This window comes from Erinaceus europaeus, chromosome 7 (genome assembly GCF_950295315.1).
Source record: "Erinaceus europaeus chromosome 7, mEriEur2.1, whole genome shotgun sequence".
NCBI lineage: Eukaryota > Metazoa > Chordata > Mammalia > Eulipotyphla > Erinaceidae > Erinaceus > Erinaceus europaeus.
This window is the reverse complement of record NC_080168.1, coordinates 5439804-5465439: the sequence shown is the minus strand read 5'-3', so window position 1 is coordinate 5465439 and position 25636 is coordinate 5439804. Positions and strand designations below refer to the sequence as shown.

At 43.7% G+C, this 25636-nt stretch overlaps 1 protein-coding gene and 1 pseudogene across 1 annotated transcript; both read right to left on the bottom strand.

Moving 5' to 3' along the window:
• Positions 1 to 5302: 5302 nt before the first annotated feature.
• Positions 5303 to 15196, bottom strand: LOC132539221 (guanine nucleotide exchange factor subunit RIC1-like; the record flags this gene model as incomplete). The annotated part of the gene is made up of 3 exons (XM_060193362.1): positions 5303 to 5396; positions 14528 to 14601; positions 14738 to 15196. Coding segments are annotated over 3 exons (627 nt in total), but the record flags the coding sequence as incomplete, so codon positions are not given.
• Positions 15197 to 18176: 2980 nt separating this feature from the next.
• On the bottom strand, positions 18177 to 24919 carry LOC132539358 (ubiquitin-conjugating enzyme E2 C-like; annotated as a pseudogene).
• Between the last annotated feature and the right edge of the window lie 717 nt (positions 24920 to 25636).

The following is a 25636-nucleotide window of genomic DNA, read 5'->3' as shown; positions in this document are numbered from 1 at the left end:
TTTGTTTCTTTTTAAAAATTTTATTTGTGATTTAATAATGATTAACAAGATTGTAAGATAACAGGAGCACCATTCCATACAGTTCCCACCACCCGCATTCTGTGTCCCATCCTTTCTATTGGAAGGTTCCCTATTCTTTATCCCTCAGGAAGTATGGACCAAAATCCTTTTTGGGGTGCAGAAAGAAGGTGGGAGTTCTGGCTTCTGTAACTGCTTCTCCACTGGACATGGATGTTAGCAGATTGATCCATACTCCCAGCATGTTTCTATGTTCCCCTAGTGAGGTAGGGCTCTGGGGAGGTGAGGCTTCAGGACATGTTGGTGAGGTTGTCTGCCCAGGGAAGTCAGGATGGTGTCATGGTAGCATCTGCAACATGGTGGCTGCAAAGTGGTAAGCTCTAAAGCAAGACAAATTGTTTAATAAACAGGAGCCCAAAGGTAGGACTAGAGAAGACGAAAGTAGGTGTCTTTGTGTGGGAAGAAGCTAGGAAGTCTATTTTAGGTATTTTCTAAGGGGCCCATGACTAATAATTTTTGCCTGAGCCTGATAACTTATGTCGTTTTCGACGGGTTAGGTTGTTTTCGCTGGGCTGGCTTCACAGGCAGGTAACAGACGACCAGGGACTCATAGTTGAGCTGTAGGCAGTATCTCTTTATTCATGCAGGACGCAGCACAATCTAAGACGAGCTAAGCTAAACTCAAGGTAAAGTACTCTAAAACTCACAATGCTGTCTTTATATATACTTGCCAAGTAGGGTGGAAACAGGGTGTGACATAGAGAGGGTGGAGAGAAAAGTGACTGGTGACAATCAGAGTGTGACAAGGAGGGGGGGTGGAGCAAAAACATATCATGAAACAGTGGGGATTGAACCAATGCCCTGGAGGGAGGTACTTGTTAACAGCGGTTATATAAATAGAATGAAGTGGTTATGTAAATAGAATAGTGTTAAGCAGGGGGGATTTAAACCAAATGAAACAGAAAGGGTCTCATGCATACCAACAATTCCCCCTTTCTTTTTAACTAATGGCCATTGTGGGGTGAACAGAAACGTATATCGTACAGGCGTTTTCAAAATAACTGGCATAAGACATGGAAAACAAAATAGGCGAACAGCAATAACCAGTGTGATGCCAAGTGGAGCTTTTCTTGCCTCAAAGGGCAAGGCCTAGCAGGCGAAAGGGCATTTCTTGCCTCTGGGAACGCTTCATGCCTCTGGGGGCATCTCTTGCCTCAAAGGGCGTTTCCTGCCTCTGTGGGCATCTCTTGCCTCTTGGGGCGCTTCATGCCTCTGTGGGAATAACCTAATAAGGAGGGGGAGTTTTCTGCCTCTGGGACAGAGCCTGCAGGCGAGGGGACATGGTCTATAAAGTCTCAAGGCAATTGGCTGAAGTTAGTCTTTGAGAAACACAGCTGTGTGTACCAGTAAGTCCGATGGAGGTGTCAGTCCAAAGTAGCTGACCACAGAAGAAAATGCCGGAGGATGAAACGCTGCACGTCTGTCTCGATGGGGAATGTTGGCCATCAGAATTCTGCTTTTCTGTAGAGAGTGAGCTTTGGAGTCTGTGAATCTGTTTCTTCAGGTCGTGCCAGGTCACATTATTGGTTTCCGGGGGCAATGTCAGAGAACAGGGGTCCAAATGGATTTCCGGGAATTCCATTTGAGTAGATGCTTTTTCATGTGAAGACTTGACAGCTGAAATTCACTTACTTGTCAAACAAAACTTGTAGCAGATTAGAAGTTTACTATCATTGATAACTCCATTATAATTGGAAGTCCTTTCTAGTATCATTTCAAGGTTGTTAAAACACTTTAAACTCAATAAAATGTGGAAAGGTAAACAGAAGAACCACGGTTAAAAGCCTTAGGCATGAGAATAATTAACATAATCATTGCACTATCTGCCCCACCCATAACTCATACAGTTTTCAGGATTAAACGTTTCAGATTCATGTCAAGACGTAAAAGAGAAATCATAGGAGGGAAAAAACAATTTTTGAATTGTTTCTGGATGTCTCTAGAAATCATGGCTGCGTCCAGCATTTTTTTTTTTTTTTAAGTCAATGTCAAACAAAAATTCAGTCATTCAAATCATTCTCTTATGAAACGCAACTTGAACCAGATTATCAAGATCTCACCATGTAGGATTAAGAATCCCCGGAGGGCGACCTAGTCCAAAAAGGTCCTCGAAATTCCATTTAGGGTGTTTCTGACTGTTCCTGCTGGATTGCTTCAGGCACCCATTTTTAAAAGCGTCTTCCCATTGAAGAAAGAATCTAATCAGGAGAGTAGAACTAACCACATGTCTCCATACTTGGGAACTGCCAGGGTACTCGAGAATGTTCTTCAAATTAGAGTAGTCCTTCTCCATGGGAAACATTCGAGAAGAAGTCCAGAAAGTTCCAGGGGAAATCCCCATGCATATCCCAAGGTCTACGATCACGGTCATAAAGAACCAAACTGTGGCCCGGAGCAAAATGTAGTCCTTTTCCTCAGGAAACATGGGAGAGGGAATCCAGAAAGTCCAAGGAGAAATCTCCGTGCATCTCCCAAGCTCTATGATCCCGGTCATAAGAAACCAAAGTTCCCTGTGAGGGAACCGAAGTGTGGCCCAGAGTAAAATGTTCCAGAGACAGAGAAACTGTCTCATAATGAAACAGTAGAGGCTTTGGCAAACCTCTTCGTAAGTAGAAGAGAAGACCATAGTGCATAGGTAGGCAAAGTCTTCACTTATCTGGGAGTTGCGCAGGTCTGGTCCCACGTTGTTGCGCCATATGTCGTTTTCGACGGGTTAGGTTGTTTCCGCCGGGCTGGCTTCACGGGCAGGTAACAGACGACCAGGGACTCATAGTTGAGCTGTAGGCAGTATCTCTTTATTCATGCAGGACGCAGCACAATCTAAGCCGAGCTGAGCTAAACTAAAGGTAAAGTACTCTAAAACTCACAATGCTGTCTTTATATATACTTGACAAGTAGGGTGGAAACAGGGTGTGACATAGAGAGGGTGGAGAGAAAAGTGACTGGTGAAAATCAGAGTGTGACAAAGAAGGGGCAGAGCAGGCGAGAATCCTATCACTGAACCACAGTGCCCTGGAGGGAGGGTGGAACTTGTTAACAGTGGTTATGTAAATAGAATAGTGTTAAGCAGGGGGGATTTAAACCAAATGAAACAGAAGGGGTCTCATGCATACCAACAAACTAACATGCAGGTGGACTGAAAGTATTGTCTGGGAAGATGGTGTCAGAGTTGGGAATAGGACTAGAAAGCTGGATTAGGGCAGAGAGTAGATCCCAAATATGAGGAAACTGTAAGGCCAATCAGTCTGACCCAGGGCCCAAATCTATTCATATTTAGCACAGGAGCCTGTGTGACCTCTGCATCCCTGTCAGTCCAAGCTCACAGTCCATAGTCACAGTGGGAACATTCTAGGCCGCACTCATTTCAGGACCAGTCTTCTTTGACTGGCAGAATAGGATGACTCAGCCTCCCTTCAGAGAGTGGGGCAATTTCTACTGATTTTCATGAATTATAAATTTTATTCAGGAAAACTGAGAACACACACATGTTGGAATACACATGGGCAGTGAGTGAGAGAAAGAGAAAGGGAGTGTGAAAGCAATTCATGTGCATGTTGACACTCCCAGCTAGGTAGAGAGAGAGCAACTATGCACGGAACAGGTATATATATATATATATCCTTTATTTATTTATTGGATAAAGACAGTCAGAAATCGAGAGGGAAGGAGGTGATAGGGAGAGAGATAGAGAGGCACCTGCAGCCCTGCTTCACCACTTGTGGAACTTTCCTCCTGCAAGTGGGAACTGGGGCTTGAACCCAGGGCCCTTGCACACTGTAATGTGTGTGCTCAACGAGGTACACCACCACCCAGCCCCTGACTTGAACCTTTCACTATGACCTGGTAGACTTGGGTGACTCAGGACTCATCATCTGAGTCTCACAAGTGGTGGATTCAGAATCAGAACTCAGATTTTCCCAGTGCATTTCTTTTCATTACAACACACAGCATCACAGAGCACTTTTTTTCATCATTGATTTGAAAAGTACTATAAACTTTCTGAAAAATGTCTGCATGGCGCCACACCCCACCCAAGTCTGTATAGAAGCTGACAGAAGCAGCTTTGCTTTGAGGTACTGGGGGTGTAGGGTTTCCTGAGACGTGGTAACTAGGTGATTTGAATGGGCTGTGCTGATGGGAAACGTGCTGCTGTGGGCTGACGCCTCCCCTCTGGTCCTTTCATCATGTCCTGGATCGGCTTCTCTTCATTTCGGGTAGCAGGTGCTTCTCTAGTGGGTCCTTGTGACTTCTGAACGCCAAGCCTGGCAACCCTTTCTTAGCAGAGCACTTTGCACTCTGTGATCTTATTTTCTGCCTACTGCTAAGGTTTCTTCAACCTTTTCTTCTTCTAGCGTTTGCCCTTCTTCCGTAGCCAGTCAACAGCATCAGGTTGAGCCTGATGTAAAGTTTCGAGACCTCCTTTGAATCTGGAGAGGTGGCAGTCGTTGACTATGTGGGTCATAGTCTGTCTGGAGCCTCAGGGGCAGTTTGGGTCATCTCTGGCTCCCCAGCGATGGAACATAGCGGCGCACTGGCCATGGCCTGTTCGATAGCGATTGAGGAGGGCCCAATCATAACGTGCTAGGTCAAAGCCGGGTGGACGCTTGCAGGGGTCTGTGATGAGCTGTTTGTTCTTTACCTCAGCTGACTGCCAACTCTGTTTCCAAGAGACTGGAACAGAGAAGTTCAGTGTAGGCGTAGGGGACCAGATTGGGTGACGAGACGTCAAGCGTTGGACAGGGTGGGCGAAGATATCTGCGTATATTGGCAGGTCCGGTCAAACGTAGACGTGGGAAATGATCAACCTTGATCCTATGTGATCCCACCCTCAGTGATGATTCTGGATGTGACATACGGGACAGCTTTTTATGAACTTTTAAGTCCCACCTTCACTTCCTTTCTAAGCCACACCCACACTTGTTACCGTTCCCATTTCCTGTGCAACATTTACTTTCTGCCTCACTGGCATGGTGAACACGTGTGCCTAAGGAACATGTGTTCCAGTGTGGTGCAGCAGTGTCTGTGCTCCAGAGGCTCCCCCATATGTTCTCTGACCTAAACAGAGGCGTTTACTGAGGCAGCAGTAAAGTACCTGTAGTTAAGGAGGAACACTCAGGAAGAGGCATGGTGTTTGGTATTTCATGATGGATAATCAGACTGAACTTCAAGTCCTAGAATTGGTCCCATAAATATGTGATCTATGCCTTGAGCCCCCTGCTCAAATTCATGGAAAGAGGCAAAAGACCCCAGACACACTCAACACACACACACACACACACACACACACACACACACACACACACACACACACACACACTGTGGAAACCTCCACCAGATTGTTCCCAGCAAGGCAGCAGAAAGACCAAATGGTGCTGAGTCAGCCAGATGTGGCTTCTATTTGACTTCTATCCTAGTTTCTGCTGCACCATTTCCTAGTTGGGTGAGCTTGGTCAATTCACTAAACCTCTTTAAGTCCCCTACCCCCTATCCCACACCACCTTTTAAAAACTTTTAACTTGGGGGCTGGGTGGTGGCACATCTGGTTGAGTGTACATGTTACAATGCACAAGGAGCTGGGTTCAAGTCTCTAGTCCCCACCTACAGGGAGAAAGCTTTGCAAGTGGTGAAGCAGGGCTGCAGGTGTCTCTCTGTCTCTCTTCCTCTCTAACTCCCCTTGTCTCTTGATTTCTGACTATCTCTAGCCAATAAATAAAGATAGTAATTTTTTTTAAATAATAAAAACTTTTAACTTGGGAAACGGGATACTTTAGCAATCATGACTTGGAACAATAATCACTTGGGTGATTTGCACTCTGTCTTCTTTCTGACAGGTCTGCACTCAAACCCTAGCAATTGATATGTAGGTTGAGTATCACTTCCAGTACAATATGCTTCCTGTACGTAGCAAGAATGCTATGTTTTTCTTTCTTTTTCTTCTTTTTTTCCTTTGCATTCTCCTCTCTTCAGGAGAGCCTGATGCCCAGTCCACATATGCCTAACTCTAAGACAGCGCAAGACTCAGCGAAGATGGCAGGACTGTAACTCCCCAGCAGACACTCGAGTCCAAGCCAAGGCCTCTCTCTTTCTCTCTCTCTGTCTGTTGCGTCTGCTAAAAATGCCTGTTCTCGGCTGGGAGACCGTGTTTGGCCTTGAGCCTGGCCCTTGTCAGAAAGGGCCTGTGGTCAATGTAATTACTGCAAGTGGAAGTTGAGGACATTAAGAATTGGCATTTAAGAGGCTGCCCTGCTAACGACTTGGCAAAAACTCCCATTGGGCAGCCAGTGGAAGGACACACACAGCTGGGAGCACATAGCGTTCAGTCACCATGTCCCCAGTCCCAGGCAGTGGTTTTGTTCTGGGCAATTCAGCTTGAATGAGGTGTCCAGCTAAGACATCAACTAACTGTCCTGCTCACAATGAGGAGGAAAAAGGCCTGAGCCTGAACAAAGGAAAAGGGCTGTCCTCACCCCCAAACGGGTCATTTTTGTCCCATTTCCCTTCAAATAATGTCCCTGTGCAAAAATATTGATGAGGAAATGTCTCCACTCTGTTTTTTTCAATGAGCATTCATTGTGTCTTACAGAAGACTTTCTGGATACAATCCTGTCACTGAGAAATTGGTCTCTGTTTTGATTTATTTTTATTTTTTAGAAACATTTATTTTATTTGTTTTTTTTTAAACTTTATTCATTTTATTTGATAGAACAGAGAGAAATTAAAAGGGATGGGGAGGGAGAGGGAGAGAGAGAGACAGAGAGAAACCTGCAGACCTGCTTCACCACTTGTGAAGCTTTCCCCCTGCAGGTGGGGGGTCTCTGTTTCTAAATTGAACATATAAGATGTGAAGCTCAGAGGGCCAAAGGGAACACATTCCCACATCAACCACAGGAAACTGTTGCTCAAGTTAACTTCAGGCAGGTGTGTAGGGAGGGGGTGTTTGTTTGGTTTTTCATTACAGAGCACTGCCCAGCTCTAGTTTATGGTGGAGCTGGAGATGAAAACTGGGACCTATACGCCCAGAGGGATGAAGAGTAGGGAATGTTCTAATGGAGGGGATGGGATATGACACTTTGCTGGTGGGAATTGTGTGCAATTGTACTCCTCTATTCCACAATCTTGTTGATCATTTTTCAATCACTAATCATAATAATAAAAAGAAGTTGAAAAATAAGAAAACACAAGGCAGAACTTGGACTGGAGTTGTTGTAGTGCACCAAAGTCAAAGACTCTGGGGTGGGAAGGAAATGGTTCAGGTCCTGGAACATGATGGCAGAGGAGGACCTGGAGGGGGTTGAATTGTTATGTGGAAAACTGAGAAATGTGACACATGTACAAACTATTGTATTTTATTTTTTACTATAAACCATTAATCCCTCCAATAAAAAAACAAAAACTGGGACCTTTGGTGCACCAGAATAGCAGAGTTTTTTTTTTCCCTTTTTCTTTTTCTTTCCTTTCTTTCTTTTCTTTCTTTCTTCTTTCTTTCTTTTTCTTCTTCTTTTTTTGCATAACTACTGTGTTATCTGCTCAGCCCTGTTATTTTAATATAAAAACATGAGGTTTCATTGTTCTTCCTGAAAGGCACACAGAGTGAATGAAGCCAGAGTTCTTAGAAATGAAATGAAAGCACAGGTTGCTCTGTTAATCTGAAATACCTGTGCTAAGTGGCTTAATTTCTTTTTGTTTTTTAATATTTTACTTATTTATTTATTTATGAGAGGGATAGGAGAGAGAGAAAGAACCAGACATCACTCTGGTACACGTGATGCCGGCAATCGAACTCAGGACCTCATACTTGAGAGTCCAGTGCTTTATCCACTGTACCACCTTCCAGGACCACATGTGGCTTAAATTCTTTTTTCTGTTTTTTTTTTTCTTTTCTTTTTTCCCCTTTTTAAATTTATTTATTGGGGATTAATGTTTTATAATCAACAGTAAATACAATAGTTTGCACATGCATAACATTTCTCATTTTTCCATTAGGTCCTTGGCCATCCTGTTCCAGGACTTGAACTCTCCACCTACCCATGCACCTCAGAGTCTTTTACTTTGGTGTAATACACCAATTCCAGTCAAATTTCTGCGTAGTGTTTTCTCTTCTGATTTGGTTTTCAACTTCTGCCTGTGAGTGAGATCATCTCATATTCATCCTTCTGTTTCTGACTTATTTCACTTAACATGATTTCTTCAAGCTCCATCCAAGATGGACTGAAGACAGTGAAATCACCATTTTTACTCTGAAAATGTCCAGTAGTTCGTTTATCTATCTCAGGGCAGGCTTGATGATAGTTGATTCCTTCAACTGTTGCTTGTCTGTGAGGTAGGGGCGGACTGGCCTCCTTCCTGCTCCCTGGTTCCCTCTGGGTCTAGTGATGATGCATACAGATCTACCCGTGGTCCTGGTAGTTGGTTTCACTTGATACCTTCAACAAGCTCTTAGGAAAACCAAGGGTAGTCAAGCAAGATCTTTACTCTGTCCAAATGAGAAAGCAAAGAGAAATATTACTGTGGTGAAAGAGGGGGGGAGAGGGAGAGTGAGAGAGAAAATATGGAAGAAAGAAAGAAAGGAAAAGAAAAGAACAGAAAAGGAGAGAAAAGAAGAGAAAAGAAAAAAGAAAGAGGAGAGGGGGAGAAAAGAAGGGAAAGTAGTGTGGTCCAGGAGGTGGTACAGTGGTTAAGGCACTAGACTCTCAAGCATGAGGTCCTGAGTTCGGTCCCCGGCAGCACATGTACCAGAGTGATGTCTGGTTCTTTCTCTCTCCTATCTTTCTCATTAGTAAATAAGTAAATTCTTTAAAAAGCAAAAGAAGAAGAAGAAGAAGAAGAAGAAGAAGAAGAAGAAGAAGAAGAAGAAGAAGAAGAAGAAGAAGAAGAAGAAGAAGAAGGAGAAGAAGAAGAAAAGGTACTGAAATAGTCACCAATTAGGATGACTGCCTTGCCTTATCCACTGTCCAGGTATGAGTTTCTGGTTTATGAGGTGAGAGTATTACAGCCCTGGGAGGACCATCAAAGCTCCCTCTCTCTCTCTCTCTCTCTCTCTCCCTCTCCCTCTCCCTCTCCCTCTCCCTCTCCCTCTCCCTCTCCCTCTCCCTCTCCCTCTCCCTCTCTCTATTTGTCTGATAAAGTCAGCAAATAGAGTGTGTCAAATTGATGAAAGAAGGAATGTTGGAACCCATGATTATGGAAATGGAAATGGAAGTGGAGCAGGTTCCAGGAAAAGACTCCATCTCAGTGAGAAAGAAGGAAATGAGAGCAGCGGAGAGCAGTCTTCCTGATGAATAAAGCATGAACATTTCTAAGAGCCAGAAGAGCAACAGGAGGCCAGGACGTGATATTCCAAAATCAGGAGGCATGTGTTTAATTAGTACTGGTCAATGCCCTAGATCTCTTTGCTTCTTGTTTGCTTAATCATAAAAGTGAAACAGGATACAAAATGTTCTGAAGATTCTATTATTCAAGATTAAGCATCTGGAATATGAACCTCTTAATCAATGGCTTTCAAACATTCTTTTTTTTATATTTATATTTATTTTATTTATTCCCTTTTGTTGCCCTTGTTGTTTTATTGTTGTAGTTATTATTGTTGTTGTTGTTGGATAGGACAGAGAGAAATGGAGAGACGGAGGGGAAGACAGAAAGGAGGAGAGAAAGACAGACACCTGCAGACCTGCTTCACCGCCTGTGAAGCGACTCCCCTGCAGGTCGGGAGCCGGGGTTCGAACCAGGGTCCTTATGCCGGTTCTTGTGCTTTGCGCCACCTGCGCTTAACCCACTGCACTACAGCCCGACTCCCCGGCTTTCAAACATTCTTGACTGTCACCAATAGTAAGTGCTTTTTACATAAAAGTCTGACACACACACACACACACACACACACACACACACACAGACTTTGGTTTTACTATAGGTAAATGTACTCTTTTCTTTTTCTTTCTGATAGAGACATAGAGGCAAAGAGAGAGAGAGAGTGAACAGACCAGAGTGCCAAAGCTTCCTTTACTGTGGTGGGGGCTTGGGCTCAAGCTTGGGTCATGCACAGGGCAAAGCAGTGTACTATTCAAGTGAGTTTTTTTAGCATGTCTAGAAAAATGACTTCTTTCGAAAGTGGTGCTGATCACCATTTAGCCAAGGTCCTTCAACACATGAAGAATTAATTTCAGCTCCACAGGGTCACTCACCTGGGAGGGTATTGACTTTATCATGGAGTGTGAGCCCAACCTCCACAATACTGGAGGAAGCTTTGATGTTGTACTGTCTTCCATTCTCATTCTCATTCTCTCTCTCTCTTTCTCTCTCTCTCTCTCTCAGATGTCTTCCATTCTCTCTCACTCCCCAATGTTGTCAGGAGTAGCAAAGTCTTGGTGACAATAAAAGAAGAAAATTTCGTTCTGTTGGGTGACAGCATAGTGGTAACAATTGGGACTTGCATGTGAATGTTTTGAAGCCCTTCACCTGCCACCAACAATAGCCAGAGCTGAGCAGTGTTCCAGCCCCCCTCCCCCCCCAAAAAAAAAACAATAACAGAATTCACTTTATGATCATTCAGCCCACATTTTACTTTTTATCCAAAGGATTCTCTGAACTGCTCTGCAAACATTCCCGTCTAGTAATCAGACTATCAGGTAACTTGGAAGTGAAGTGTATGTGGGAGACATTTTTCAGGGAATCTAAACGTCTTCCTCGAGAGCACAGGCCTTTCTCCAAGTTCTTCCCACGAGTCTTTTCATATTCCAGCCAAGAATTTTTCTTTTTAATGACCATGATACCCTCTTGATACTGGTAACTGGGAAATTTAATATAAATTTGGAGCTGAATCACTGCAACGGCTATAAAATTGCTCATTAAACCAAGGGTTGGCACACAGGCCAAAAAAAAAAGTATAATTAAAGGTATCTTTGAAAATCCCTTGAATGACTCACAAAACAAACCTTGCATAGTGTTCTGTGCAGAACCGTGTACAGCAACTGTCCTCTATGCCAAAGCTCAGGAACCACTGGAATAAACTGAAGCAAATTACAAAAAGAACCTCACCACTGAATATTTAAACCATTTTAGTAACTCCATCACTAAAGAGTGGGGGGGGGGGAGATAGCGAGATATTCTTGCTCTTTAAAATTTTTTTTTATTTAGTTTATTCATTTTTTGGATAGAGACAAAAAGAAACAGGGAGGGAAGGGAAAGCTAGAGAGGGAGACAGAAAGAGAAACACCTGCAGCCCTTTTTTCACCAGTGGTGAATCTTTCCCTCTACAGGTGGGGACCAGGGCCTTGAACTTGGGTCTTTATGAACTGTAACATGTCTGCTCTACCAGGTTCACTGCTGTCCAACCCCTTCAGAATTTTTTGTAATGTCACCTGATGTTTTTTTGTTGAGCCTGGACTTCATGCATATAAATCCACCTCCCCTACATAGACTTTTTCACTGAGAGAAAGAGAGAGAGAGAGAGGGGAGGAGAAAAGGAGAGGGGAGGAGAGGGGAGGCTATGACAACAATAACAACAACAATAATAACTACAACAATAAAAACAACAACGGCAACAAAAGGAAATAAATACATAAATACTTTTTTCAATTTTTTTTAAAAAAGGAGGAGGAGGAGGAGGAAGAGAAGGAAGACAAGGATAGAGTAACAATTCAGGTAAACTGTCAGGAAACCACAAGGAATAACGCAGTGAAATCTGTCACCATAAGCCCTAGGCCTGACAGAGGAGGGGAGGGAGCAGTAACTGGGACTTGGAGCTGTGATTTCTGCTTGGAGGACTTAGCCAGCCTGATGCTAGTGCCATAAGGAGGAAACCTCAGAGTAAGCTCCATAATTCCTTCTCCCTCCCTCCCACTCTTGGCTGTGTTTCTCACTATTTGAACCAGAAGCAGAATCTGTCCTGCCTGCATGGCTTCACAGGCCAATGCCACCATTTTTTTTTTTTTTTCCTTTTAAGACAAAGTGAGAGGACAGAGGGAGATAGAGAAGGAAAGAAGAGAGACACTATAGCACTGTTCCACTACTTATGAAGCTAAGCCCCTACAGGAGTTTCTATGTGATGACCATGGGGCTACCTGTGTCTTCAAGCTTGGGGTGTTCTCTTCTGGGTGAGATGACTCCTGGATCCCCTTTTCAAATTTACGTGAGAGACTGGGGAGATAGCATAGTGGTTATGCAAGAAGACATTTATGCCTCAGCCTCTGAAGTCTCAGGTTCAATTTCAAGCCAGAGCGCTCTCTCTCTTTCTCATTAAAATGAATAATATATTTAAAAAATTAAATTGCTGGGAGTTGGGCGGTAGCGCAGTGGGTTAAGCACTGGTGGCACGAAGTGTAAGGACATGTGTAAGGATCCCAGTTCAAGCCCCGGGCTCCACACCTACAGGGGAGTCACTTCACAGGAGGTGAAGCAGATCTGCAGGTGTCTATCTTTCTCTCCCCCTCTCTGTCTTCCCCTCCTCTCTCCATTTCTCTGTCCTATCTGGCAACGACGACAGCAATAAAAATAACAATAATTACTACAAAATAAAATAAAAAGGGCAACAAAAGGGAAAATAAATATATATTTTTTAAAAAATTTAATTGCTTTAATTATTTTTTGGCAAATCCAGACCCTCTTGCATACACCCTTTCACAGCTCCCTTGGGCTTTTTCATTGTGATAGAGCAGAGACATAGGCAGAGACAGACAAAAAGAAAGAGCTATCACCACACTAGAGCTTCCCCCAGCCCCACGCCCCCGGTCAAAGTGGTGCAGGGCCACTGCACATGGCAAGGCGCATGCTCCACTCAGTGAGCTGTCTCTCCGACCCCTGTAAGAGTTCGAATCTGCAGGTAGCTAAGCCTGTGCTCTCTTTACATTCCAGTCTGCCTTCCTCTGAACTGCTCTGGAGTCACACGGAGTTGTGAGCGGTCGCTGGCTCAGCTGAGGGGAGGCTAAATACTCTGTATGTACGTAGTGAGGGAGTCACAGGGTCACTGTTTCCTGGGCTGCCGGCAGCCTGCTCGAGAGAAGGAGAAAAGACCCTTTGTGCCCACGTCAAAGAATGGCCCTGTGTGAGTTTGTTGATTGAAAGGGCCAGGAGACTTTGTTGGTTTAAGACTGAGTTAGAGCCTGGTTTTGGTTGGTTTTTTTTTTTTTTAATTTATTTTGTTTTGTTTTGTTTCTGCGAGTTGCCTCAACGAAGTACGGACTGCAAGGCTCATGTTAACAGAAATACAGCTTGTCAATGCTAGAGGCTGGAAGTCCACAACCAAGGGATCAGAAGGACTGCTTTTCTTATTTTTTTTATTTTTTTAAATTTATTTCTTTATTGGGGAATTAATGTTTTACATTCAACAGTAAATACAATAGTTTGTACATGCATAACATTCTCCAGTTTCCCATTCAACAATACAACCCCCACTATGTCATTCATCATCTTTCATGGACCTGTATTCTCCCCACCCACCCACCCCAGAGTCTTTTACTTTGGTGCAATACTCCAATTCCATTTCAGGTTCGACTTGTGTTTTCTTTTCTGATCTTGTTTTTCAACTTCTGCCTGAGAGTGAGATCATCCCATATTCATCCTTCTGTTTCTGACTTATTTCACTCAACATGATTTTTTCCAGGTCCATCCAAGATCGGCTGAAAACGGTGAAGTCACCATTTTTTACAGCTGAGTAGTATTCCATTGTGTATAGAGACCACAACTTGCTCAGCCACTCGTCTGTTGCTGGACACCTGGGTTGCTTCAGAAGGACTGCTTTTCTTTTCTTTTTTTCTTCCTTAGTGAGTTGACTATGGTTCACAAAATCTGTAAGACTTGAAGGCACATTTCCATACCCACGTGTATTTGTGTAGAACTCACCACACCCACTACCCAGGGCCTGTGCCCCACCCCCTCCTGAGAATCACCACAGTTGTCACAGAGGTCATTTGGTTACTATCCATTTTTTTTTTTTTACCATTACCAAATGGGCTTTATTCCAGGAAAGTAAGGGTAGTTCTATATAAAAACTAAACTAATGTATTTATAACCTTAATGAAACAAAAGAAAAATTCATATATGCCTCTCAATACAGAGAAGTATTTGACAAAATCCACTACATTTTCATGATAATGAAAACTTTAATATATATGTATATATATATTTTCTGATTTTCTTATTGTTGTAGTTATTTTTTATTTAAGAAAGGAGACATTAACAAACTCATAGAATAAGAGGGGTACAATTCCGCACAATTCCCATAACCCAATCTCCATATCCCATCCCCTCCCCTGATAACCTTCCCATTCTCTGTCTCTCTGGGAGTATGGACCCAGGGTCGTTGTGGGTACTATCCACTTTTCACATGCCTTTGTTTCAAGTGTCTGTACTCCACATATGGGCAATGCCTCTCGGTAGTTGTCTTTTACCACTTAACTTATTTCACTTGACATGGTTTCACTTAACTTTCAGTCCCATCCATTTTGTCCTGAATGATGCCATTTCATAGATAGATAGATAGATAGATAGATAGATAGATAGATAGATATAGATGGATGAGTGGATGGATAAGTAAGTAGGTGATAGATAGCTATATGGTGAGTGGATGGATACATAGATTGATGGATGGATGAGTGGATGGATAGGTAAGTAGGAGATAGATATATAGATGAGTGGATGGGTAGGTAAGTAGGTGATAGATGGATATATGGTGAGTGGATGGATACATAGATAGATTGATAGATGGATGAGTGGATGGATAGGTAAGTAGGTGATAGATGGATATATGGTGAGTGGATGAATACATAGATAGATTGATAGATGGATGAGTGGATGGATAGGTAAATAGGAGATAGAGATAGATAGATAGATAGATAGATAGATAGATAGATGAATGAGTGGATGGATAGGTAAGTAGGTGATTGATAGATAAATGGATAGGTAAGTAGGAGATAGATGGATGAGTGGATAGATAGGTAAGTAGATGATAGGTAGATAGATACATGGATAAGTGGATGGATAGGTAAGTAGATGATAGATAGATACATGGATAAGTGGATGGATGTATAGGTAAGTAGATGATAGATAGATAGATAGATAGATGAGTGGATAGATAGGTAAGTAGATGATAGGTAGATAGATACATGGATGAGTGGATGGATAGGTAAATAGATGATAGATAGATGGATAGATAGATAGATACCCCAACCACAGCCCTTAAGCTCCTCAGTGCCACAGAGGGTGAGCTTGAACCTGGTCACACAAACTCCCCACTTGTCCCTCAAAGCCACAGGCTGCTAAGTGTGGATGGATGTGTGACTCATTTCAAAATAATGAGATACAAGTGGGTGTAACTTGAGATGCTTCCAAGTGCTGCCCTCACTTCACACTTCACACTTTCCGCCATGTGTTTCACCGCACTGATCACAATACATCTAGTCCGACTTTTGTTTGTGAGAAAATGAAATTGTATCTTACTGGATCACACCTGGTTTGAGTGTCTGTGGTTGAGAACTAGTACCAATATTCCCAACCCAGATTTTCAATCAGTTAGACTCAACAGAAAACAAATAAATTGACTCAATTCCTTCTAGTTTCTATGAAGGTGATGTTCATTTGCAAGAGAGAGACACACCCACAGACCTGCTTCACCGCTTATGAAGCTTCCCCTTCCCCACCGCAGCTGGGGAGCAAGGATTTCAACCCAGGTCTGTGTGCATGGTAGTGTACACCTCAACCAGGCGCTCCACTAGCCAGTGCCCTAAGGGCATGTTTGTATTTGAACTTGTCTTTGGTTCTTTACACTCATTAGCTGTTTGTCTTTCTCCCTCTGAGTTCTTTTGCTTTTACCATAATTCCCTCCAGCTCCACTCATGTTGTAGCAAAGAGCAAGGTTTCAGCTTTTCTCACAGATGAGTCATATTCTTCAATGCAGATAGACCACAGATACTTAATCTGCTCATCTCTTGTTGGCCACATGGGCTGTATTTCATATTTTGGTAGGTAGTGATTCAGTGAATTAACAATGCGCATATGTTTCTGAAGGTTTCCGTGTTCTTAGACTAGTTTCAAAATGTACCTCTTCAGAGTTCTTAAAGATCTAGGAGAATTCACTCTGAACACATTTGAACTCCACCTCGACTATTAAAGAAGGTTATTATTGAGAGAAAATGAGATTCCACTACTTAGTTCTAGAGAACTAATGAAATGATTCCTTTAATTATCTGAGTTTCTCTAGACCTGAGATAGATGTGGGGAGAAGGGGTCCAGATATGATAGTCTACTGTGGGAAGCATCTGGCTTCTCCAGAGAGCCCAGTGAACTGACTGGAAAGATCCAGAACTGACTCAGGGTCAGGACAACAGGTCTCTAAAAATGTGCAAATGGGCTTCATTCCAAGATATCTGAACAGGCTTTTTTTTTTTTTAATGTGTAATAGTGTGGTGTGTCCTCTAGATTTTTGGAGAAAATATAGCGCAAGAATGAAGAATGAAAACTAGTTAGATTTAAAATAATCTCCAGACATAACTTTTTTTTTTTTGAGAAACCTACCTCAATGCAGGAACTGATCTCAATGCACACAAACATTCAGAGGCAATGTTTTGTCATATGGAATCATCCCCTCCGTGTCCTGTTGAGTCTCCCTCTCCTATTTCTTTGACGTACCAGATCTGTCCCATCCCTTAGCCCAGAATTTACAGCCATTCCCTATGGAAAACAATCTGGAGATCGATCAGAACTCTAGAAACAGACCTACCTTATGACCCAGCAACCCCTCTCCTAAAGATTTAATCAGAAGAAAAACCTACACCTATCTGAAAATACTTATGCTCACCAGCATTCATTCATAACAGCACAGCTTGTAATAGTCCAAACTTAAAAAAGCAACCCAGATGCCCAATAACACATGAGAGACTAAGGGAGTTATGGCACTTATACAACTGAATACTATGAAGCTAAAGCCAATAAGAAGGGTGAAGTCATCTCCTCTGCAATAGTGTGGTCAGAACATGAAGGCAGGATCCTGTTGAGTGAGACAAGCCAGAAAGATAAAGTCACTGGCAGGTGGAACTTAAGAACAAAGAACAGTCAGGGGAAACATAAGGTCAATTGTGGACTGGGGATTATTGAACCAAAGCAAAGGACTCTGGGGAAGGTGGGAAAGAGAAAGAGACGGGATGAAGAGATATTGGGGATCATGTCATGTCTCCTAGACATCGATCAAGAAGGAATGAGAGGCTGTGCCTGTGTGTCACAGACTACAATTACTGTAAAACTAGTAACATCCCAGTTAAAAAGATACAGCTACGTAGCTTCTTCATACATACGTGATTGCATTTTCTCTTTCTCTCCTAATCAGCCTGAGGTGCATTCCTTCTCTCAAACTAGGAAAATTCTCAGCTGTTACTAATTCAAATGGGGCTTTTTGTTTTGTTCTTCTTTCCTTCTCTCTACAGGATTCTTTTTTCTGCCTCCAGGGTTATTGCTGGGGCTCAGTGCCTGCACCATGAGTCCACTGACCCTGGAGGCCATTCCCCCCTTTTGTTGTAGCCGTGTTGTGGTTATTATTATTGTTGTTGTTAATGTCATTTGGTATTGGATGGGACAGAGAGAAATGGAGAGAGGAGGGGAAGACAGAGAGAAGGGGGAGAGAAAGACAGACACCTGCAGACCTGCTTCACCGCCTGGGAAGCGACTCCCCTGCAGGTGGGGAGCCGGGGGCTCGAACAGGGATCCTTACTTCGGTCTTTGGGCTTTGCGCCATGTGTGCGCTTAACCTGCTGTGCTACCGCCCAACTCCCAATCCTCCTCTTTTAAAAAATATTTTATTGGCTAGAAACAGGGAAATCAAGAGGTAAAGGAGAGAGAGAAGGAAAGAGAAAAGGAAAGAGAGATACCTGCAGCACTGCCTTACCACTTGTGAAGCTTCCCCCCTGCAGATGAGGACCAGGGGCTTGAACCTGGATTCTGGCAGATAGTAACCTGTGTGCTCAACTGGGTGCACCACCACCTAGCCCCAACTCCCCACTCACCGCTACCACTGCCCCTTTAGGCTGACTGCATAGTCCAGGACTCCCAGCAAGTCCGGGTTATCAATTAACCATCTTCAGTGGTCCAGTGCTGATCTGCTGTTTCTGCCGCCCACGTCATTCCCAAGGGTTGCCGACCAAAGAATCATCTAGGAGGTGTGGGTTCAGGTTACAACCTGACTGACATCCCCGTCACAATCATTGAAGAATATGGACAGAGGCAATTCTCTTAAGTCTACAGCTGCCATCACTTTAAAAAGCAATTTCCCCATCACACACTGCTTTCAAATGTGGGTGCTCCAGACTCAGACTAGAAGCTGGAAGTATTGTAAGTGATTACGATCCTCAATCCTCGGGAGTGGATAGATGAGGAGGGACTGGGTACTCAATTTCCACCAAGCATGTGCTTCCCAAAGCTAGAACTCCAGCTTTTTCCTTTTTTTAAAAATTTTTTCTTTTTAAATTTTTAAAAAATATTTATTTATTCCCTTTTTGGTTGTCCTTGTTTTATTATTGTAGTTATTATTGTTGTTGTTGTTGATATCATCGTTGTTGAATAGGACAGAGAAATGGAGAGAGGAGGGGAAGACAGTGAGTGGGGAGAGAAAGACAGACACCTGCAGACCTGCTTCACTGCCTGTGAAGTGACTCCCCTGCAGGTGGGGAGCTGGGGGCTTGAACCTGGATCCTTACGCTGGTTCTTGTGCTTTGCGCCACGTGCGCTTAACTGCTGTGCTACCGCCTGACTCCCGAACCCCAGCTTTTTTTTATTTCTTTATTGGGGAATTAATGTTTTACATTCGACAGTAAATACAATAGTTTGTACATGCATTACATTTCCCAGTTTTCCATTTAACAATACAACCCCCACTAGATCCTCTGTCATCCTTCTTGGACCTGTATTCTCCCCACCACCCTCCCCAGAGTCTTTTACTTTGGTGCAATGCGTCAATTCTGAACTCCAGCTTTCTACACCGTGGGGGAATTTAGGCGACATCCCTGCCCTAGACTCCAGCCATTAGGGCTTCAAGCACCTTCAGCCCTTAGACTGCCCAAAGTCCCAGACTCTTTGGTTGGCTCCTGGATGTTTGGATTCAGTCTTTGCTGGAGCCATGAACTTCTGTCTCCTGGTGCCCCCTTTCTGCTCATTGTGCACCTAGCTACGGATGCTGCCCTTAGTGTGATGGTCCCCAAGTCTCAGAGTCCCCAGCATTGAAGGTGTGAGCCTTCCAGTCTCAAAGGCTGGGCTCAGCGTCATGGCTTCCCCCGTGCTCCCACATAAGGCACCCCAGGGGCACGTGGGTGAAGCTGTCAGAGCTGCTCCTCTTCTCTGATGTCTGACATCTCTAGTAGCCTCCCCTTGTGAAGGAGGGTCTTGCTCCTCTCATGCCTTCTCAGGATGTCTACTTCACTCTGTCATTTAGTTGAAACTGCAGAGTGTAGGGTCAGCTTCTTTGTCAGCCATCTTAGCCCATCTGATGCTGATTTGTTTGCTGGTCTGAGAAGTCAGAAGAGCAGGAGGCGTTCCCATGTGCCTCAGCAGTGCCTAGAGCTTTTGCTTGATGGGTCCTCTGGAGAGCTATCCTAACCACTATGATTTATTGAGACTATGCTAGGCACAGTGTGCTAAAAATCTTGTTTAACCCCCAAAACATACCTGAGAGTATGCTCATACTACTGTCTTATTTGAATTAAAAAAAAATCAAAACTGCAGCTTGGATGAGTGAAGTCATTGATTCAAGATAAATGGGTCAGTTTTAAAATGGATCCATTGGTTTTAGAACCAACATTAGGTCTAGAGATGGAATTGAATATCCTGGAAAAGTATAATAAAAAAACTCAATCAGCGTGAGATCACTTTTGAATGCTGTTAAGTCACCCATTAGAATCTGGTTTGGTATTAAACTTTTTTTTTTTTTTTTGCTTTATATCTTAATGCTTTTCAACCACCAACTTGCAGATGCTACCATGACACCAACCTGACTTTCCTGGGCAGGTAACCTCACCACTGTGTCCTGGAGCCCCACCTCTCTAGAGCCCTGCCCCACTAGGGAAAGACAGAAACAGGCTGGGAGTGTGGATCGACCTGCCAATGCTCATGTCTAGTGAAGAAGTAATTACAGAAGCCAGACCTTCCATTTTCTGTACCCCATAATGATCCTGGGTCCAAATTCCCAGAGGGATAAAGGATAATAAAGGGAATCCCAATGGAAGGGATGGGATACAGAACTCTGGTGGTGGGAATTATGTGGAATTGTACCCCTCTTATCCAATGGACTTGTTGATCATTATTAAATCAATAAAAAAAAGATATGAGGGAATCAGGCAGTAGCGCAGAGGGTTAAGTGCATGTGGCGCGAAGCACAAGGACCGACATAAGGATCCTGGTTTGAGCCCCCAGCTTCCCACCTGCAGGGGAGTCCCTTCACAAGCAGTGAAGCAGGTCTGCAGGTGTCTGTCTTTCTCTCCCCCTCTCTGTCTTCCCCTCCTCTCTCCATTTCTCTCTGTCCTATCCAACACCAAATGACATCAACAACAACAATAATAATAACTACAACAAGGGCAACAAAAGGGAAAATAAATAAATAAAATATTTTTTAAAAGATGAATATAAAAAATAATCTGGTTTGAAGAGAGAAGCAAACAACCTGTCTCACTTTTTTGTTGAAATGTAATAGAAATGGTTAATTGTTTTTGTTTTGTTTTGGTGTGTGCATGTGTGCGTGCGTGCGTGTGTGCGTGCGTGCGTGTGTTTCCAGCTTGGGTCCCTTATGAGCCAACAAATTGTCAACACATAGTGGAAAGTGAGTCTAATGCAATGACTGCAGAGTTTATGTGGCAATCAGATGTGTGGGAACCAGTAGAAAGGATTGAATGGGTACTCTTTTTTTTAAAAAAAATGTATTATCTTTATATTTATTGGATAGAGATAGCCAGAAATCGAGAGGGTAGGGGAGATAGAAAGGGAGAGAGAAAGAGAGACACCTGCAGACCTGCTTCACCACTTATGAAGCTTTTCTCCCTGCAGGTGGGGATTAGGGCCTCCAACCTGGGTCCTTGAGCACTGTAACATGTGCGCTCAACCAGGTGCGCCGCCACCTGGCCCCTGAATGGGTACTCTTATGATCTAAATCATCAATACCAACAAGGAGTTCATGTAAGGACACTGCTTTGATGGGAATTCAGCATTTGCTTTCTCTTTGGAAGCTCTGAATTACCTGTTTTACATCCCTGGCATTTTGAAAATTTTTTTTTAATGTCCAGGCAGAAGCTCAGTGGATAGGGTGGGTACCAGGGCTGGAACTCTGGTACTATATGAAGAAGAGTTGCCCTGACCTCTGGGGATAGATACTCCAGTGCTGTGGTGTTTTTCCTCCTCTCCAACTCTCTCTCTCTCCCTCTCTCTCCCTCTCTCTCCCTCTCTCTCCCTCTCTCTCCCTCTCTCTTCCTCTCTCTTCCTCTCTCTCTCTCTCTCTCTATATATATATATATATGATAAAATTCAACCAGGGGACAGTGAATTTGCTCATATGCAAGGCCTTAGGAGTGTAAATATGTAAATAAAAACAAATAGCTATAAGAATGATTTTTTCCAGGAGTTGGGCAGTAGTGCAGCTGGTTAAGCGCACATGGCGAGAAGTGCAAGAACCGACCTAAGGATCCCAGTTCGAGCTCCCCACCTGCAGGGGAATCGCTTCACAGACAGTAAGTCAGGTTTGCAGGCGTCTCTTTTTCTCTCCCCCCTCTCTGTTTTCCCCTTCTCTCTCCATTTCTCTCTGTCCTATCCAACAACAACAACATCAATAACAATGACAATGATAACTAAAACAGTAAAACAACAAGGGCAACAAAAGGGAATTAAAAAAAAAAAAAGACTTTTTCCTTTATTGGGAGATTAATGTTTTACATTTGACAGTAAATACAATAGTTTGCACATGCATAACATTTCTCCGTTTTCCATATAACAATACAACCCCCACTAGGGGTCTTCTGTCATCCTGTTCCAGATGTCATCCTCCCCCTACCCACCCACCCCAGAGACTTTTTCTTTGGTGCAATACACCAACTCCAGTTCAGGTTCTACTCTAAGAATGATTTATACTTTAGGTCGATTAAATATTTCAGGTGAGAGGCTTTTAGACTTCTGGAGCTGTGGATGTAGAGTGGAAGCCAGCCCGATCAACTAGGAGAAGCAATGAAAATCACCTGCAAACTCAATAAAATGTGGCCAGGATCTCTTCATAAACTCAACCAAGCCACAGGTGAGTACAGGCAGGTGTGGCTCATGGGCAGAAAGGGGATAAGGGAGTGACTCCCAGAACTAAATGGTCATACTCAGAAACAGCTAGTGCCAGAGTGGGAGTTTGGCAGCTGGGCCTCATTTCTTCTTTAACTTCTTCTGAGTTAAAGAAACGACTGTTAAAGAGAGAAAGGAAGGAAGGAAGGAAGGAAGGAAGGAAGGAAGGAAGGAAGGAAGGAAGGAAGGAAGGAAGGAGAGGAAGAAAGGGAAAAGAAAGTCACCTAAGCCACAGGTGAGTGCAGGCACATGTGGCTGTGGACAGAAAGGGGGTGAGTGAGTGGTTTCCAAGACTAAGATCCAGTGCTCAGAGATGACAGGCACCAAATCAGATTGGCGGCTGAAACACACCACTCCTGGGTCTCAATTTTAGCAACAAAAAAGACTATTAAAAAGAAAAAAAAATCTCCTAAAAACTCATCAATTCACAACTGTGACTTCTCGAGTCTTTTGATCCTGTGATGTTGGAATCTGGAGCCTGAGAGTTTGCATTTTTTTACTTTTAAGGTGCATTGGTTGCTGCTACTTCAGAAACAGTGCTATTGAGTAAGCAAGCTCTTGCCTTACATACAGAAAAGCGCTACATTAAGTAGGATAGGGAGTGTGCTTGCTGCTGTCTCCTGTTAATGCATCTGAGAAATGACCGTGACCTTTGGGAGTGTACAGATGCCCTTTACAGCAGTCATGAGTATGGAGGTCCGCAGAACACCAGGAGTCCCAGCATCTTGTAGTCAGCTGGCCACCTGCAGCATGTTACGTCTGTAATATTAGTCACCTGGATAGCTTTCTCTTTAATGGCCATGTCATTAATCCCTTCCACTGCAGGAAGCACAGTTATAATTTGATCCTCACTGGAAGCAAATGTCTCCACTCAGTCACATAACTCTCTAATCATACTCCATCATTTAATCGAAGTCCATTTTTGGATCCTGCGTAAAAATGCTGTCTCTTTAAATAGCCTGGCAGCCTGTCTTTGAGCTGATGTATATTCAAATTGTCCACCCCAGGGAGACTCACATGATGGAACAGATGCCTTTCTGAAGAGCTCAATTGGGAAACACATTTGCTAACGTTTAAGAATATTTTTCTCCCCCTACTAGGGAAAGATAAAAACAAGCTGGGGGTATGGATTGACCTGTCAATACCCATGTCCAGAGAGAAGCAGTTATATAGAAGCCAGACCTTCCACCTTGTGCACCCCATAAAGAATTCTGGTCCATATTCCCAGAGGGATAAAGAATAGGAAAGCTTCCAGTGGAGGGGATGGGACATGGAACTCTGGAGTTGGGAACTGTGTGGAATTGTATCGCTGTTATCTTACAATCTTATTAATCATTATGAAATCACTAATAAAAATTAAAAAAGGAGAGAATCATTTTTTCCATCCTATGTAACTGTGTGACTATTTTTTTTAATTTTTAAAAAATACTTTTATAAACAACAAGGGCAACAAAAGGAGGAAAAATGGCCTCCAGGAGCAGTGGATTCATGGTGCAGGCACCGAGCCCAGCAATAACCCTGGAGGAAAGAAAAGAAAAAAATGTATTTTTATATTATTTATTTTCCCTTTGTTGCCCTTATTTTTTTATTGTCATTGTAGTTATTGTTGTTACTGAAGTCATCGTTGTTAGGACAGAGAGAAATCGAGAGAGGAGGGAAAGACAGAGAGGGGGAGAGAAAGATAGACACCTGCAGACCTGCTTCACCGCCTGTGAAGCGATTCCCCTTGCAGGTGGGGAACCAGAGGCTCGAACTGGGATCCTTATGCCAGTCCTTGCACTTTGTGCCACTGTGTGCTTAACCCTCTGTGCTACTGCCTGACTCCCAATTTTTTAAAAATATTTTTTTAATTTATTTTTACAAAACACCTCCAATTTATTTATTTAATATAGTCATCACAAGGGCATAACAAGAGACTGCACACACTACAGTTAAAGACAGAGTCTTATACAGACACAAATAAAAAAGTCACCATCCAAGGGGGGAGAAAAAAGAAAGCAGCTTTCTTGCAGGTACTTCTTAAAGGCTGTGGGATTTTCCCAGAGCTCAGCAGCCTGTGTGTTCAAAGGGCTGTGGATACTGGGTTCTCCTAGCAGGCTCTGGACGCAGAGCAGGATAGTCCTGACATCATACAGGGCAGGCCACTTGTCTTTCAAGATGTCCAGGCAGATGTTGCCCTGGGTGTCCACGCTGGGGTGGTAGCAGGCTGTGAGGAACTTCACGGTGGGTGTGTTGTAAGGGTGGCCACTGGGGAACTCCAGGGAGAGCTTACACCTCAGGTCCTCATATACGGTGCCTGCGGCTCCACCTATTTGAAAAAGTTGTCTGATTCAGGGAAAGCAGAAATTCCTTTGTCACCAGACATCATGAGGTTCATCCATTGCTGCCGTAGCCTCTTGCCCACAGGGCCTGGCACGCCCCGCTGGGCTGAGCTGCTTTGCGGGTGGCAGTGACTCGGCGGCAGCCGGGTCGAGGTTCTGTGAGGCCATCTTGGCGGTGGCGCTGAAAGAAACAAGGGAACAACACAGTATTTTATTTATTAATGAGAAAGGAGGAGAGAAAGAACCAGACATCACTCTGGTACATGTGCTGCCGGGGATTGAACTCAGGACCTCGTGCTTGAGAGTCCAACGCTTTATCCACTGCACCGCCTCCTGGACCACCTGGGTGACTGTTTCTACCCACAAGGATAACCTTAGAAGACAATGTGCAGGACAACGTCACTGCTAGTGGAATCTGTATAACAATTCTGTTTGTTGCATATTTGAGACCCCAGTCTGTATTTCTGAGAGAGAGAGAGAGAGAGAGAGAGAGAAAGGAGAGAGGAAGAGACAGAGAGGAGAGACAGAGAGAGAGAGAGAGAGAAAGGAGAGAGGAAGAGACAGGAGAGACAGAGAGGCCATGCATCTCTTAGTGCTGTCCATGGTACTTCCATGTGTTGCTGAAGCTTGGACCCAGGACCTTGTGCATGGTAAGGTGTATGCTCTTCCAGGTGAGCTAATTTCCAGTCTTACCTGGGTAACTCTCCAGATGTGGACAGTTTCCTCGGTCTGGGATGCAGCCCCAGAGAGGGGATTAACAGCATCCAGGGGCTTCTAAACAGCAGTTTGAGAATCCAGCCCTGGATTCATAGCGAGTTTCTGTACCACCTCCTACCACTTGCTCTTGCAAGAATGCCCCCAGAGAGTGATGTTCAGTGATCCAATCCTGCCCAGCTTTCCCGGAGCCTCCGTGTCCCCAGCTGTTGAATGAGGGGAGTCAACCTGGATTTATCTCTTGC